Source organism: Silurus meridionalis, chromosome 9 (genome assembly GCF_014805685.1).
Source record: "Silurus meridionalis isolate SWU-2019-XX chromosome 9, ASM1480568v1, whole genome shotgun sequence".
Lineage (NCBI taxonomy): Eukaryota > Metazoa > Chordata > Actinopteri > Siluriformes > Siluridae > Silurus > Silurus meridionalis.
The window spans coordinates 11,056,919-11,072,971 of NC_060892.1; the positions used below are offsets into that span (position 1 = coordinate 11,056,919).

The window sequence follows — 16,053 nt, forward strand, 5'->3', positions numbered from 1 at the left end:
GAGAATCTATTTACATCAGTCTTAACTGCTGCTGCAGCTTTTCAGAGAAATTGAGTCATATCGGTTTTATCTGTCTAGCGTTATATTTATATACATTTTCAAGAACAGGGCATAGTAAACTACAAGGAGGAGAGAAACACACATTGAAACTCAAGGATCAAGTTAGGGAGATGTTAGATCGAAAATGGGGCAGACATTTGGTAAGAAGCATATCTCTATAGTAGTGCGAGTATTAATCAACAAGTGTACAAATCCTCTTAAATGCCAGGTTCTCTGAAATTAATATCGTCAGAGGGTCGATCTCCCTAATATCGTTGTTGATCTCCCCAACTTCATTCTTTTCACAGAAACACATTCAATTCCAGACCAACATGAGTTAGAATGCTCCAGCCAGAAGGTGTGGAAGTGGCTTGATATTACACCACCATCTTTGAAATACATCAGTCTCAGAAAGCTCTACACAACGGTTTATGTGTACTGACCTTAAAAGCCTTTAGAATAAGAAGTGTTATTAACATTTACATTAATTTAAAAATTAAAGATATCACTGAAACCTAAAAAGAGAAAACAATTATGTAGAAAGGAAACAAATGATGTAGAGAGTCATTACAGTTAAACCGAGGAACTTCATTATGTTCAAACTTCAAAGTTTGATATAAAAAAAAAACATTTTATAGTCTTATTTTATAGCAATTATCATAGTATTTATGGCATTTATTTTATATTATTCATTTTATGGCATTTGCCACCTGTGCGCCTTAACCTGTACTGCCCTAAACCATAATCAGTTAATCAGTTGTCATGACCAAATGTAAGGCATATAAAAAAGAAAGGATTTAGAGCTGGCCTATGTCCCAATTTATATATATAAAATGCGCATGGGACTCAATTCACCCAATATCAACATGTATGTACCAAATAATCCAATATATATATATATATATATATATATATATATATATATATATATATATATATATATATATAATATAATTAAATCATTACATTATAATATATATAATATAATTGTAATTTAATATACACGTTATTATGTCTAGCTATGTGGTTTGGAACCGCTGCATTGTGGAATTTCGTGAGCGTTATGGATATACTACAGTGTATTATACAAAATCGACCTGTTTGTTTGTTTGTTTGTTTGTTTGTTTGTTTGTTTGTTTGAGATTTGCGCTAACAGCTACCGGTTTTTGACCAGGGGATTCTTTTCCAAACGCGTATGGTGTGAACCTCCTCCCTTTCCGTAGTCAGGACGTGCAGCATTGCGGAAACAGTCGCTTGTTTTCTTTACTCATTTGTATTTCCGATGAAGGAACTTCTCTCAGGTTTTGGATGAAAACATACACACCTATCCACAGAAGAAGAACTGGAGGCGTTTGGACATTATAATTTGTTGGTGCTGGTTAGCTGTTTCGCAGGCTGAGTGTAGGACTGTGAGAGTTTAGCGATGGTAAAACGCGCAGTGCGCTCCTGTGGACTTGTATTTGTTGTGTGTTTGCTGTTCGGGGACTTCGTGTGGGGATGGTTTCACAACAACAACAACAACAACAACAATAACAAAATTGGAGACAAACATCATCACAGGCACGTCAGTGAGGTGACACCGGACAATGAGGATCAGAGCTGTTTCTGCCATGTGAGTTCGAGTTATTATGAACATTGCGAGTTATTATGAATATAAAATAATAAAGTCTACAGAAGTTTTTTTCACTTTATTCGGTCATTGTTTTGGTGACCAGCTCCTGCGCATCCTTCTGGCACTTTCTATTGCCACTAGGCCGTGACGTCATTGCCGCGCGACCTCCACTTCGTGTGCACGTCCAAGCTTTTTGAACTTCCTCTTTTTTTTTCTTCTGAATCACGAAACATTTTCATTCAGTTTTTATTTATGATTTATATATGTTAATGTGCATGTGTTACGTTAAAACGTGTTAAAAATGATTTTTCTATCAGTCCACAAAAAAACATTTTCACTTTATATATTTGTTTTCCCATGATCGGTACAGTAATCCGGGTTTTATATAATAAACCTTGTAAAAAGAGGACATGGGGCTCTGTATAGACAAGGCTAAACCCTGGCAAATAGCTAAGTCTCTTTATTTTTGTTGGTCTCAAAATTATGTGAATTGTTTTGCAACGGGTGGGGGGGTAGAAGGATAAAGTCCACGAATAGGCAACGCTTTAATTATGCAACAAAAAAACAATCCCTGAGAACATTCGGGTGTCTGTGGTGGCGCTTACTAAGCGTGGTGTTGTTTGATTGGCTGAACATTGCTACCTTGTGCACAGTATCATGTGATGTGTAGTTCTCCAATTCCTCCCTTGACTGTCGCACGGTGCTGGATTGAACCAAACGAGGAAACTACAAAATAAGGGGCGGGACTACATTTGACGCTTGTCGTGTTTGTGGGCGTGGCACGATCTGCACGCGGTAGTTGATTTTGTTTTAAAGCGGCAGCTTGATCGCGAGTGCACGGAGATTCCAGCTGTCTCGCAACTACGCAAGTGCGCTGCAAGATGAACAAGTGTTCTCATAGTACACGATTGTCGGATATACGATCAAGCAATTCATGGAGGAAAAGCACTTTTACTGTCAGCCTGTTTGGACTTCTGGTATTATTTCACATCACACAAAGTGTAAGGGTTTTGACACTTACTTACTTACTCAAGGGATTTGACACTTACTCATGACACTTGGACACTTGAAATGCTTAGCTTTTACAGCATACTTTATATTATAACTAACCTGTTGTGTTTGACAGAATTTTACACTCTTTGCATGTTATGGTCTTATTTATATTTCTCTCTCTCTCTCTCTCTCTCTCTCTCTCTCTCTCTCTCTCTCTATATATATATATATATATATATATATATATATATACACATCTTATTTAGTTTTTGTCTAGATTGTTTGAACACATTGACCAATTTTTAGAGTTGTAAATTGCATATAAACCGAAATGACACGGCCTTGAAAATTTCTGTCTCAAATACACATTGTTATAGTTTTTACAGTTGTAACCATGAGCAACTCTGCTGTACCAATTTTGCTACATCATTATCAGTTTTTTTATTTTGTACTATAAGTTTTTCTTCTGTATTAAAAAGAAAATAACTGACTGTTTGCCTCTTTTCAGAGTATGATATAATGCTTTTGCTACATCACTCATCTTGGCTGTTTTCGCCTGCTCTTTTGTGTTAATCGGATGGTTTAGTTTAGGTCTGTTGCTTTGATTAATTGAAGGTGTAAATAATTTAGGTGCCTATCGAATACCTTACCTGTCTCGCACAAGCAGCTGTTTATCCATAATGCATGGGTTGTTGGGATTGCAAGTGAAAAGGGAAAGGAGGTTTGGAGATTATTGGAGTTGCACCTCTCGGTTTAATTGCATATACTGAAAAGTGCACTTTATGTATGTGCATGATTGAAATAAACTGTTTTGTCGTCTTTGTCGTTGAAAGTTGACAGGCGTTTTGGATGACTGCTTCTGTGACATTGAGAGCATCGACGTCTTCAACAACTTCAAGATCTTTCCGCTCGTACGCAAGCTCATTGAACAAGACTTCTTCAGATACTACAGGGTGAGTCGAGCCTGTTCTCATAATTGCATTTTTCATTGTTGGTTATTTCACGCAATGGCAAGCTCTTTTGATTTTGATTTTGAAAATCGAATAGAGGCGTCTGATGATTTTTAATGCTCAAATCCTGGTCATGTATTGAAGCAGAATCGAAATTAACCCTCCTTCCACTTCTTTCACAAGTTCACACCTGCTGCTCCCCCCCTCACTTTTTTCCAGCATCACAAGGTCTCCAAATGTTAAATGATTCATCTGATTTACCCACAGTGAAGAGAGATAAATTGCCAAAGCTGATATATGCACGGTCATGGGTGAATGTGAGATTGTTGCATGCAGTGCTGTAAAAGCATCCTCTATACAGAGCTGAGCTACAGGAAGTGGCTTTGTCTCAGTGGAAGATATAGATTAGATCTCTGATTAAAGTTATCGGGTTTGAATCTCTCACTTAATTCTTTTACAATAATTCATTTGCTGATTTTCTAAGATCTGCTAATGTACTGTGATACCATGGAAAAAGCAGCAGTCATTTTTTTTGGATTCTTTCTCAACAGGTGAACCTGAAACGTCCGTGTCCATTCTGGCCTGACGACGGCCACTGCTCGATCAAGGACTGCCACGTGGAACCCTGCCCGGAGGTTAGGCTGCAACAGCTCTACTGTTTTTTTGTCTCTTTACTCTTAATTACATGACCCGTGAGGTTAAGTTAATTTTTTTCCCTTACCATGTGTTTCATTGTACAGAGCAAGATCCCAGTGGGAATTAAATCAGGCAACTTTAATAAGGTCAGAAAAACTCTGTTTAAAATTCATTGTCTATACATTTTTGTGATTTGTGTCGTTTACTGTATGTTTTGCTTCTTTCTGAGGTTTTGTAATGTACTATATTATATTGCAGTCCATCTTTTTTTAATATATATAAATATGTCAAACATGACATTCATTCTGTCATTAAAACTAAAACAAAGTTGTTGCATTTGGTGATGCATTATTTGTCCCATGTTTAGCTTGGACATTAAGCGTGCTTTGTTTGTTAAAAAAGCCTACAGGTTTGTGTAATGAAGCAGAGCCCTACGGTTAGGTGCACTTTTTTTTTTAACACTTAGTGTCACGTCAGCACATGGCACTCTTTTAAAGAGCTCTCACTGTTTGCATGTGTGTGTGCGTGACCAGAGTGCTGAGACATCTGGTGCTGTGATAACAGTCAAGGTCACTTCAGAAACATTTAGACCAGTCAGTGAACTCTGAGCACTGACCATACAAACATATTCTAATGACAGCATTACACTGAGGCTGTGAATTGTCCATATTGTTTTTAGGGATAGAAACAGATCAGTTTTACAGGAAAAAAGTTCTGAAGTAATTCTTAATAAACATGCCAGAGATAATAGGAAAAAATGCCTCGGATGACATGGAACGGTAAGATGAACCAGACTCTATACTGTTTAAACAAACAGTAAAGGTGAGTTGAAGTGTGTTCAAAGGATGTTCAGAAAGATATTATTGACAATAAGTGTCCTGAGTTGAGTACAGAGATCTGTGATTTCTGCAATAGTTCAAGTACAGGTACAGTATCCATGTGAGATTACTCACTAATGCAGGGATGAGTTTTATTCAGAGAAAATTTTTAAATGTTCTGTTTTAGATCATCATATGATCGCAGCTGACACTTGTAGATATAGAAATATGGTACAGTTGAGATGACAGGATATACATTAAACAAGCAGAGAACATGCACTAATGACTACACTTATAACTTGTTGCTTAAATAAACTGAGAACAAATAGCGCACACTTGGCTTCTGGTTACTAGGAGACTGCAATAGCAAAACATACAAAGAGGTCTGAGCAGCTTGACTCAAAACTCCAGCACTTGCAACCCAGTGTTATCAACAGCATTAACAATACGTTGTTACACATGGGACAGCATCCATTACTAACTGTTTTTTTGGGGGTTTTTTTTGTTTGTTTTTTTTAACTACCCATCAAAATCAATTACTGCTTATCCCAATTGGACCAGCTGTGTAATGTAACTTCAAAATTTCCTTTAACTCTGACATGAGTTCTAACACACGTCTCTTTCCTAGCAGTATTCTTTTGCTGTGAACACTATCAGAGACATTAAGGAATGTGAACAGGCTCATGAGCTCGGTGCCATTAACAGCACACTGAGGTATGTAGTTAACACATACACTTTCAAATTGTTGTTGCTGCTGACTTACTTTTTTTTGACAAAGCCATGTTTGTGAAAGCAAAAAACATGCTTTACTACGAAACTGCTTATGTATCAGGTATTGCTGTGGTTTCTCACTATTGCCTCATTTTTGTCAATAGTAATCAAAGTAAAGAGGCATTTGAGGACTGGGCTCATCATGATGATGCCCAGGATCACTTCTGTGGTCTGGATGGTAAGGATCTGCACTTTCTTTATAACATTTCTTTTCCAAATACACTCTAGACACACTCATTTCTTGTTTTGTGTTTTTTGCAGACGAGACGTCTCCTGATGCTGAGTATGTGGATCTACGCTTAAATCCTGAACGCTATACTGGGTATAAAGGACCCTCTGCATGGAGAGTGTGGAATAGCATCTATGAGGAGAACTGCTTCAAGTGAGAGATTTAGATTACTGGGAAATAAACTATAAAATATATAAAGATTTGTGGATTCAATAATGCAGACTAATTTCAGAATCATGGCTCTTATAATATTTAAATAATTATTAGTATAAAAATAATAATTAATAATAGAAATCATTTGTATTAAAATGAATCACTCTGTCCAAAACGTTTCCAAATCCAAAAACAAGAATTATAATTGTATCTCACCATTATCTTTTTTTTTTATCTCGTCAAGGACACACATTATAGTGAATGCTTCACATTTGACTATGACTGTTACATTAACACCTTTATAAAAAGAAAAGAAAATTGTATCTGGGAAAGACATTCTGAGCCAGTTTAAAAAATGTCATCTATTTTCGTTTTGTAAAATGTGTTCATAATAAAAAGTCACACAGTTGCAATAATCATGGTAATTGCAGCTTCTCAGCAGTTCTAACATAAATAAAGGTATTATTTCACTTGATATAAAAATATTAGTTGCAAAAGACAATTCTAATGGAAAGAATACCACCATTGTCACGGAAAAATATATGATTATATTTGGGACACCCTGTATGATGCTCTTATTAATAATTCATTGTGTTTTATTCACTTCAAAATTCTGTGGTCTATTTTTAGGCCAAGGTCAGTGTATCGACCTCTTAACCCTTTGGCTCCAAGTCGTGGTGAGTTTACTTTTTCTGCTGTCTGAATTGCTTTACATTTGTAAAATGTAAAATGATTTTTAAATTATAATTTTTTCTGCACATTTTCTAGGTGATGATGACGGTGAGTAAATTTTTGTATGCATTTCTATGTAGGTCCATCACTGAATGAATAAATATATATATATATATATATATATATATATATATATATATATATATATATATATATATATATGTTTGTGTGTGTGTGTGTGTGTGTGTACAGTGAGGAAAATAAGTATTTGAACACCCTGCTATTTTGCAAGTTCTCCCACTTAGAAATCATGGAGGGGTCTGAAATTGTCATCGTAGGTGCATGTCCACTGTGAGAGACATAATCTAAAAAAAAATCCAGAAATCACAATGTATGATTTTTTAACTATTTATTTGTATGATACAGCTGCAAATAAGTATTTGAACACCTGAGAAAGTTAATGTTAATATTTGGTACAGTAGCCTTTATTTGCAATTACAGAGGTCAAACTTTCCTGTAGTTTTTCCACCAGGTTTGCACACACTGCAGGAGGGATTTTGGCCTACTCCTCCACACAGATCTTCTCTAGATCAGTCAGGTTTCTGGCCTGTCGCTGAGAAACACAGAGTTTGAGCTCCTCCAAAGATTCTCTATTGGGTTTAGGTCTGAGACTGGCTAGGCCACGCCAGAACCTTGATATGCTTCTTACAGAGTCACTCCTTGGTTATCCTGGCTGTGTGCTTCGGGTCATTGTCATGTTGGAAGACCCAGCCTCGACCCATCTTCAATGCTCTAACTGAGGGAAGGAGGTTGTTCCCAAAATCTCGCAATACATGGCCCCGGTCATCCTCTCCTTAATACAGTGCAGTCGCCTGTCCCATGTGCAGAAAAACACCCCAAAGCATGATGCTACCACCCCATGCTTCACAGTAGGGATGGTGTTCTTGGATGGTACTCATCATTCTTCTTCCTCCAAACACGCTTTAGTGGAATTATGACCCAAAAGTTCTAGTTTGGTCTCATCTGACCACATGACTTTCTCCCATGACTCCTCTGGATCATCCAAATGGTCATTGGCAAACTTAAGACGTGCCTGGACATGTGCTGGTTTAAGCAGGGGAACCTTCCGTGCCATGCATGATTTCAAACCATGACGTCTTAGTGTATTACCAACAGTAACCTTGGAAATGGTGGTCCCAGGTTATTGACCAGCTCCTCCCGTGTAGTTCTGGGCTGATTTCTTACCTTCTTTAGGATCATTGAGACCCCACGAGGTGAGATCTTGCATGGAGCCCCAGTCTGAGGGAGATTGACAGTCATGTTTAGCTTCTTCCATTTTCTAATGATTGCTCCAACAGTGGACCTTTTTTCACCAAGCTGCTTGGCAATTTCCCCGTAGCCCTTTCCAGCCTTGTGGAGGTGTACAATTTTGTCTCTAGTGTCTTTGGACAGCTCTTTGGTCTTGGCCATGTTAGTAGTTGGATTCTTACTGATTGTATGGGGTGGACAGGTGTCTTTATGCAGCTAACGACCTCAAACAGGTGCATCTAATTTAGGATAATAAATGTAGTGGAGGTGGACATTTTAAAGGCAGACTAACAGGTCTTTGAGGATCAGAATTCTAGCTGATAGACAGGTGTTCAAATACTTATTTGCAGCTGTATCATACAAATAAATAGTTTAAAAATCATACATTGTGATTTCTGGATTTTTTTTTTTAGATTATGTCTCTCACAGTGGACATGCACCTACGATGACAATTTCAGACCCCTCCATGATTTCTAAGTTGGAGAACTTGCAAAATAGCAGGGTGTTCAAATACTTATTTTCCTCACTGTATGTATGTATGTGTGTGTGTGTGTAAATATATATATATATATATATATATATATATATATATATATATATATATATATATATATATATATATATATATTATACATTTGTTTGTGTTTATTGTGGTTTGTGCAAGAGATCAAATCTTAAATCTTTAATAAGCACTTTTTTGACCTACTTGCTCTGTACGTGCTGATTTGACATTCGGTTTATGTTTACTTTGTTCACACAGGTGAAGGCTTTTACAACTGGCTGGAAGGTAATTACTTCTTTCTCATTGTCAGCACATTTCCACAGACACAGCTCCAGTCCATATGGCAGACAAATACACTATGGCTGAGCTTACACACACACACACACACACACAAATATTACTATTTACTTGCCATTCTGCTAAATGCACAGATCTCTCTAAACATATTCCCGATGAGGGTATTTTCTTTTCTCTGTTCTAATTTAGACCTCATTCACAGAGATCTTGTTTAGCGCTCTGGTACACAGGGGAAGGATGACACGGTTGGGTTGCGGGGCTCACCAGTTTGGTGTGCGGATACACTTGTAAACTAAAGGGCATGGAAGACCGGAACATTTTACCATCAGGTCTAAAACTAAGTTGACCTTAAATACTAATTACTGTGCAGCTGAAACTGATTATAATAGTGCATTATTTTTAGTGCCTTCAGAGAATATTTTGTGAACCAGGTCAAGCACATTTATTGGTTTATTTTAAGTGCACCTTAGATGAACCGATAAATGAACTTAGAAAAACACACCATATAATGTTTATCTTCTACATCATATGGACACCTGGCAATAAGATTCTATATGCTTTTGACAATCCCATTCAACATTTAGACCTCATTTGCTGTTATAACCTCTGTTATAACTATACTCTTCAGGAAAGAGTAAGGCACTAGTTCAAAATGGCAGGTACTGATGTAGTGTGAGGATTCCTGGGGTGCAGTCAGAATTCCAATTCATCCCAGAGGTGTTCAGGAGGGTTGAGGTCAGAGTGCGGTCTGTAGCAGGCCATTAATGATCTTCCATTGATCTTAATATGGATGAAGTGTTTATTTCAACTCTGTAAAATTGAATGCCAGATTTTGTTCCCAGTCATTTTGTGCCAATGGACAGGTGTTACCAAGTACTACTGACATGCTTGTTTTTTTTTCTAATCTAGGGTTATCTTTAAGACCAATTTGAGATTATTAACTTTAATTTTTTAATGTTTGCTGTCATAACGCTTGTAAAAGAGACGTGTGTTTGTTTTTCTGCTGTAGGGTTGTGTCTGGAGAAGAGAGTGTTCTACCGGCTTATCTCTGGTCTCCATAGCAGCATTAATATCCACCTGTCTGCTGAATACCTTCTGGATGGTGAGTGTCAAAGAATTGCAGATTAAAAATTCTGATGATTTGGTTTTGGTCTCCAAAATGACTTGACAGCAATGAAAAAACATTTTGAATGTTGGATATTGAAAATGTTTAAATAATAATACAGTTGCAAATTTCTAGACTTTTTTTTGCTCACATACAGTTAGTGAAATTAAGTATTTGGAAAGTGGGATTCAGTTTACATGAAACTGAACTGGTAGTTAGAATTAATAGTAGGTAAAGTAGTCCTAAAGCTCCAGTGCAAAATCATAGAAGCAAAATCTGGACATTAAACATCTCTTTGCTGACTATATATAAAGGAAATATATATATGTATATAAAATCGATTAAGTTTAATTTTATTTCTCTAGTGCTTTTCACAATGGATATTGTCTCAAAGCAGCTTTATAGAACATAAGAATTATAGAACAAAAAATTGTGTATATGGGAATTATGTGCGTTTATTCCTGATGAGCAGCCATGGCGACTGTGGCAAGGAAAAACTCCCTTAGATGTTATGAGGAAGAAACCTTGAGAGGAACCAGAATCATTCATCAAATCCTCATTTGGGTGACATCAAGAGTATAAAAATACAAAACACCAGAGAAAGACAACTACCATGAGCACCGGAGTGTGAGATTATGAGTAATGTCTTTTCTATAGATTTATACATGAAGTGGTATCCAAAGTGTGCTGGTACATCTTTACATGTGTGCTCCATGGCGTTTGTTTGGTCTGAGAAGTAGGGATATAAATCTGTGATCCATTACCACTGTAGATGGCGGTAATGCTCTACTTAAGAATGCGAACCACCAACAAAGAAGAATCATGGCAGTTTTTGGTGCTTGATTTGAGATTTGGCACATCAGTAAAGTAAATGTTTAGTGATTAAATCTTTTTTTATATCTAAGTAAAGAAGGGACATTGTGAGTAAATGTGTGTTGCATTGAAGGTTTAAATTTCACCTCTTTTATATTTATTTATTTATATTTCAAATAAAAATGGTCACACAGAAATGCACGCTGTGCGTGTTAATAGAATTAGTAGCGTTAAGACGAATTTGACGTTAACGCGTTATTAACGCATTAGTTTTGACAGTCTTTATATATATTTATTTTCTGCTGCTGAAATGGTTTTCTGCTTTCTCACTCTCCCACCTATGTTTTGTGTACACACCTATGTACTTGATGGTGTAAATGTAAACAGAGGGCTGGGGGAAGACATCATGGGGCCCCAATGTGCACGAGTTCCGCCAGAGGTTCGATCCTGCCGAGACCAAGGGGGAGGGAACACGCAGGTTGAAGAACCTTTACTTCTTGTACCTGATCGAGCTGAGAGCACTTTCCAAAGTGGCACCGTATTTCGAGCGTTCATTCATCAACCTTTACACAGGCAACGCACAGGAAGACTCCGCTACCAAAGAGCTGCTGCTGCAGATCTTTAACGAGACCAAGTGAGAGCCAGATGCAAAAATAAAATCGTGATATTAAAGAGTGCTGCGAGATGAATTTTTAATATGTTTTGGAATAAACTTCTGGACTGTTCTTCTGCCTGTTTCTCTGCAGAGCTTTCCCCATGCACTTTGATGAGAGCTCCATGTTTGCTGGCCACAAAATAGAAGCGATACAATTAAAGGTGTGTAGGAAGTCTTTGCAAAACGCACTTTCAGACTTGCAAAACACATGCAGACTGCTCTACATATGACGTAAAAGAGGGTCATTTGTCATGTCTTTTGAATGCTAAATATGTAAATAGGAGGAATGTAGAAAGTTTTAGTCCCTCTTGTCTTTTTATTCAGAATCCTATATGTTTCGCCACTGTGATATGAACAGAATCAACCTACAAGCCTGTGTTTCTTAGAATAGACCACAATGTTTGCTCTGTATGTGGTATTAGTTCTAGATAGATTGCTTCACACATCTGAGCCAAATGGCGTGATTTGAGAAGAAGCTTTACCATGGTTTTAATTAGTATCCTAGATTACAATAATATCATTCTGTTTAGATTATGCTACCACTTCCAATGATTTTTTGATTTTGCATATGCTAAGCAGTTTGTTTTGCCTCACTCTGTCAACAGGAAGAGTTCAGGCTCCACTTTAAGAACATTTCTCGTATAATGGATTGCGTGGGCTGCAGTAAATGTCGACTGTGGGGGAAGTTACAGGTATTTGTACAAGTGTTGCTTTCATTCTCTAAACAACCCCCCACACACAAATTTGGTTTGCACATTTCTTTACATTCGATGCAATTCTTTGGAAGAAAAAAAAAAGTATACTCTTTGGACTGTGTAATACTCTTAGGCTGTTTTTAGTCTACAAATATTTTTAAGCTGTGTAACAGACTTCAATGATCTTTAGACAAACCAACTTAAGTGGTTTTTTAACACACCCTAAATTGTTACACTTTGTTTTTCTTCTCCCAGACCCAGGGATTGGGCACCGCCCTGAGAATCCTCTTCTCTGAGAAAGAGATCAAGAATCTTCCAGAAAACAGTCCCTCTAAAGGCTTCCAGCTCACACGCCAGGAGATTGTAGCTTTGCTTAATGGCTTTGCGAGGTATGGATTAAAATGCAGGTTAAATACAAGTACTGTCTGTCCTCGTGTCTTTCCATCAGCAAGCAAATTCTAATGAGAGACCTCATGTCAGTTTTTATAATATTTTAATAGCTTTAAATGTGATGCCACTGTTTTTTTTTTGTTAAGTTTTTACTTCAGAACACTTTGTGTGATATTTAATCAATATTTGCTCAAAAAAAAATTATTTTATTATTTATCTCAAAGACAGATGAGCAGGTAGTGTTGTTAAATGCTTTATATAATTGTATTAACATTTTATATTAGATTTTGCATAAAACAGACCATAAACCTCTCCATCAGTGTTATCTTTATAGATACCAGTTTTTGAACAAGAAACATAAACAGATATCAGAATGAAGTTAATAACTTTTTGTCTGAGGTTTTTTAGATGATTATGGACGGTATAGGCTAGTGAACATCATGGTCTCCTTCTGACTCTGTCCTGAATACACTGTTGTTCACCTTAAATATGATTTTGCATGTTAAAACCTGTTTCTGTTTTTGTCCCTGTCTCTGCTTCGCTGTCCCTCATTAATATAGACTCTCTACCAGTATAAAAGAGCTGCACAACTTCAGAACACTTCTGAAAGACCAGAGGTAACACACACTCAGGCCACCAGGTGGTGCCAGCCCACAGGACACTGCAATAGGCTCATCTTCCTCAACTGGAGACCTTTATCAGGGACTTTAAAATTGAGTGTGGCCAACAGGAAATCTCCCCCGCTGAGCTTCCCCAATCACTCTGCTCTGTTCTGCTTTTCTCTGCTGTCGGGCTAACAGGAAATAAAACACTGCAGCTCACAGCGCGTCAGACCGCCAGCTTCTCACTGAAACAGGAATCTGAGGCAGAACCAGAGCGCACACCTGTTTCCCCAATCATTGATCTAGACTAAATAGCTCTTTTTTAACAGCACCTCGAAAATAGTTTTTTTTTTTTCTTGTTCAGGGTTTGTTTGTTTTACTTTTTGTGTATGAGAGAGCAGGAATGTAATATATTTGTGTGTCAGTGCGAGCGTGCATGCACATGTGGCTTTTTGAAATGGTTGCTAATTTCCTCAATATTTTGATGCACCCAAGTCACCAAGAATTAAAAATTGGCTTTTCATTTTAACATTAAATGCTGCCTTGTAGGACCCTAGACTTTTCTATGTACTGAAATAAGGATATGTAGCAAATGTTACAACAACAAGCATCTCATAACAAGCAATATAGTTACAGTGTAGGATATCTGTAAATTATCTGCAATGACAGCAAATATTACTAGATTGACCGAACTTCAGTATTAATTTAAAATACTCAGTTGCTTGGTTTGCAATCCAAAGCTTTTCTAAAAAAAAAAAAAAAAAAAAGGAGAAAGAAATCTAATTTTTTGTGTCAGATAGCTCATCTTATGTGAGTGTTTTATATTTGTCAAAAAAAAAAAAAAATCATATAATGATATTTGTGTGTAAGAGAGCGCTTCTTTACAGAAATTCCTTTTAATACAGTGGGATAGTGACCAAACACATGTCCCATGTTAATTTTCTTGTGGTGTCAGACCATGTAAAGTGTGTAAGCAGAAGCTGCCATATATATTTTCTGTACACATAAACGCAACACAGTAAACTCAAGAATTAGACACCCGTAATGAAAATTCCCCAAGAACTAAAATGTGAAATTGAACTAAGCGGCAAATTCACTCTCTGGTGTCAGTCACACTGACACAAGCCATTAATGGTTTATTAATCTGTGAGCTCATGTATGTGGAAGAGGGTAAATGGTGCTTTATTTTGTTTTATTATAATTATTTTTTCTCATTTAAATTGCATTTTATTTCATTGTATTTTATTATTACATAAATATCAACATTAATTAAACCAAAGCTAGGCTACAGTTTTAATTGTTGTATTGTTGAGCTTCTACAATCACTTTTTACATGAATTTTGCAGAAATTAATTGCGTTCACTGTTTTCATGCTGTTCCTTGCCAGTTGCCACTTCATTGGGTGCACTTGTTAAGGATATCGTTACTGATATGTTGTTGTGTGTCAGCCCCTTGTACCAGGATCATCAGAGCAAAGGGAGCACCAAAGTATCAACCTTAACTTTATTATTAGTTTGGTGGCTCATTATAACAAGTAAAAGGAATGTAGATACAAGTATGTCTAATAAACTGGCAATGAATTCAGTGTGTATTTGTTTGTAATCATGCTGATGAAGGGTGGCATTAGCACTTGATTTCAATCTATGTAGACACTTATCTTTTATGTTCAAATAGGGAGATGAGAATGTAACACCTGTAATTGTTAATCGATCAATGTCTAAGAGAAGCTCTGCGTATGTGTGCGTGCGCATGTGCGTCCAGAAAAACTCTACTAAACAGATTGTGTCTTCAGATTTTGCAATGTTCCTACATTTTCTTATCAATGAACAGAAGCATCAGTGATTAAAAAGAGGACTAAAAGCGACTCAATAAAAGCAGCCCTTACTAAAAATGGAGTCATTTTCTGCCACAGTGATTTCAGCCTTCTGTGCTTTTACTGAGCGGGTACCAGCAATTTTTTAATGAAACACTTAAGATTATAAATTTCATTAAATAGGAACTATTCTGTATACAGTTAGAGGAAAAGGATTTTGCAGTGCTGAGGATCAGACCTAATATTCTCTTTATGACCTGAGGTCACCTAAAGCCATTCTACATGTGATTTAACACAAATATTCTTCTACACATTAAGTGGCAGCTGTGCGATCTGCGTTTCTTTTTAATTGGCCCAGATTTTCGCATTTGTAAAAGGGGATTTTCAGTTTGTTTACTGTCTGTGTGCATTATAACGGTTCATCTGTTTCTTTGTGTATTTGTCAATGTATTTATTTAAAAGGAGGAATAAAACCATCTTTGAATGTCTCTGTGTCTGTGCAGTGCTTGATTGCAATGGATTCATTTATCAAAAAAACTATCAAATAAAACAACCTGAAAAGAATAAAATTTGAACCAAATGTGGGTTTTTCTGAGTTCTTAATCATCCTGTCAAAGAGTGTAGTCATAGAAAAATTTTAATATAGACCAAATGTACTGGAAATATTAAGGATATACTTAAAAAGTGTGAATACATTGCCAAGAAATAGAAATTGCATATTTTGGGGTATTTACTTATTTGCCTTTGTCTGCATATTTATTCACATTTTTAGTGAGACTTTATAAAAGCATTTCTGTTCTGTAAAATTGTACTGTTCAACAAATATAATCAGTGACTGACTATTTTTAAAAACTGCATTTCCTAAAATGTTTTCTTCCTCCTATTACTCTGTACTCTGTATGAATGTGGATGTGACAAATGCAATTAGAATTTGCCAGTGATTACAGTTTGGTTTAATAGAATATGTCATGCATTTTTTTGTTTTCCATTTACAGTTTAA

General features: G+C 36.5%; 1 protein-coding gene across 4 annotated transcripts; it reads left to right on the forward strand.

The window, feature by feature from the left end:
• Nucleotides 1–1,198: 1,198 nt before the first annotated feature.
• ero1b (endoplasmic reticulum oxidoreductase 1 beta) lies at nt 1,199–15,541 on the forward strand. 4 transcript variants are annotated; one of them, XM_046857718.1, is made up of 16 exons: nt 1,199–1,651; nt 3,478–3,597; nt 4,146–4,229; nt 4,335–4,376; nt 5,677–5,762; nt 5,924–5,997; nt 6,081–6,201; nt 6,832–6,878; nt 6,970–6,981; nt 8,942–8,968; nt 9,990–10,082; nt 11,286–11,532; nt 11,645–11,714; nt 12,159–12,245; nt 12,504–12,637; nt 13,199–15,541. In XM_046857718.1, the coding sequence occupies exons 1-16, from the start codon at nt 1,463–1,465 to the stop codon at nt 13,257–13,259; spliced, it is 1,494 nt and encodes a 497-aa protein (XP_046713674.1). In that variant the 5' UTR covers nt 1,199–1,462; the 3' UTR covers nt 13,260–15,541. The 4 variants fall into 4 exon arrangements, with proteins under 4 accessions (XP_046713674.1, XP_046713675.1, XP_046713676.1 ...); XM_046857719.1 differs by having other exon boundaries at nt 1,202–1,651; nt 5,680–5,762; XM_046857720.1 differs by lacking the exon at nt 1,199–1,651 and adding an exon at nt 2,172–2,652.
• The last annotated feature ends 512 nt before the right edge of the window (nt 15,542–16,053 follow it).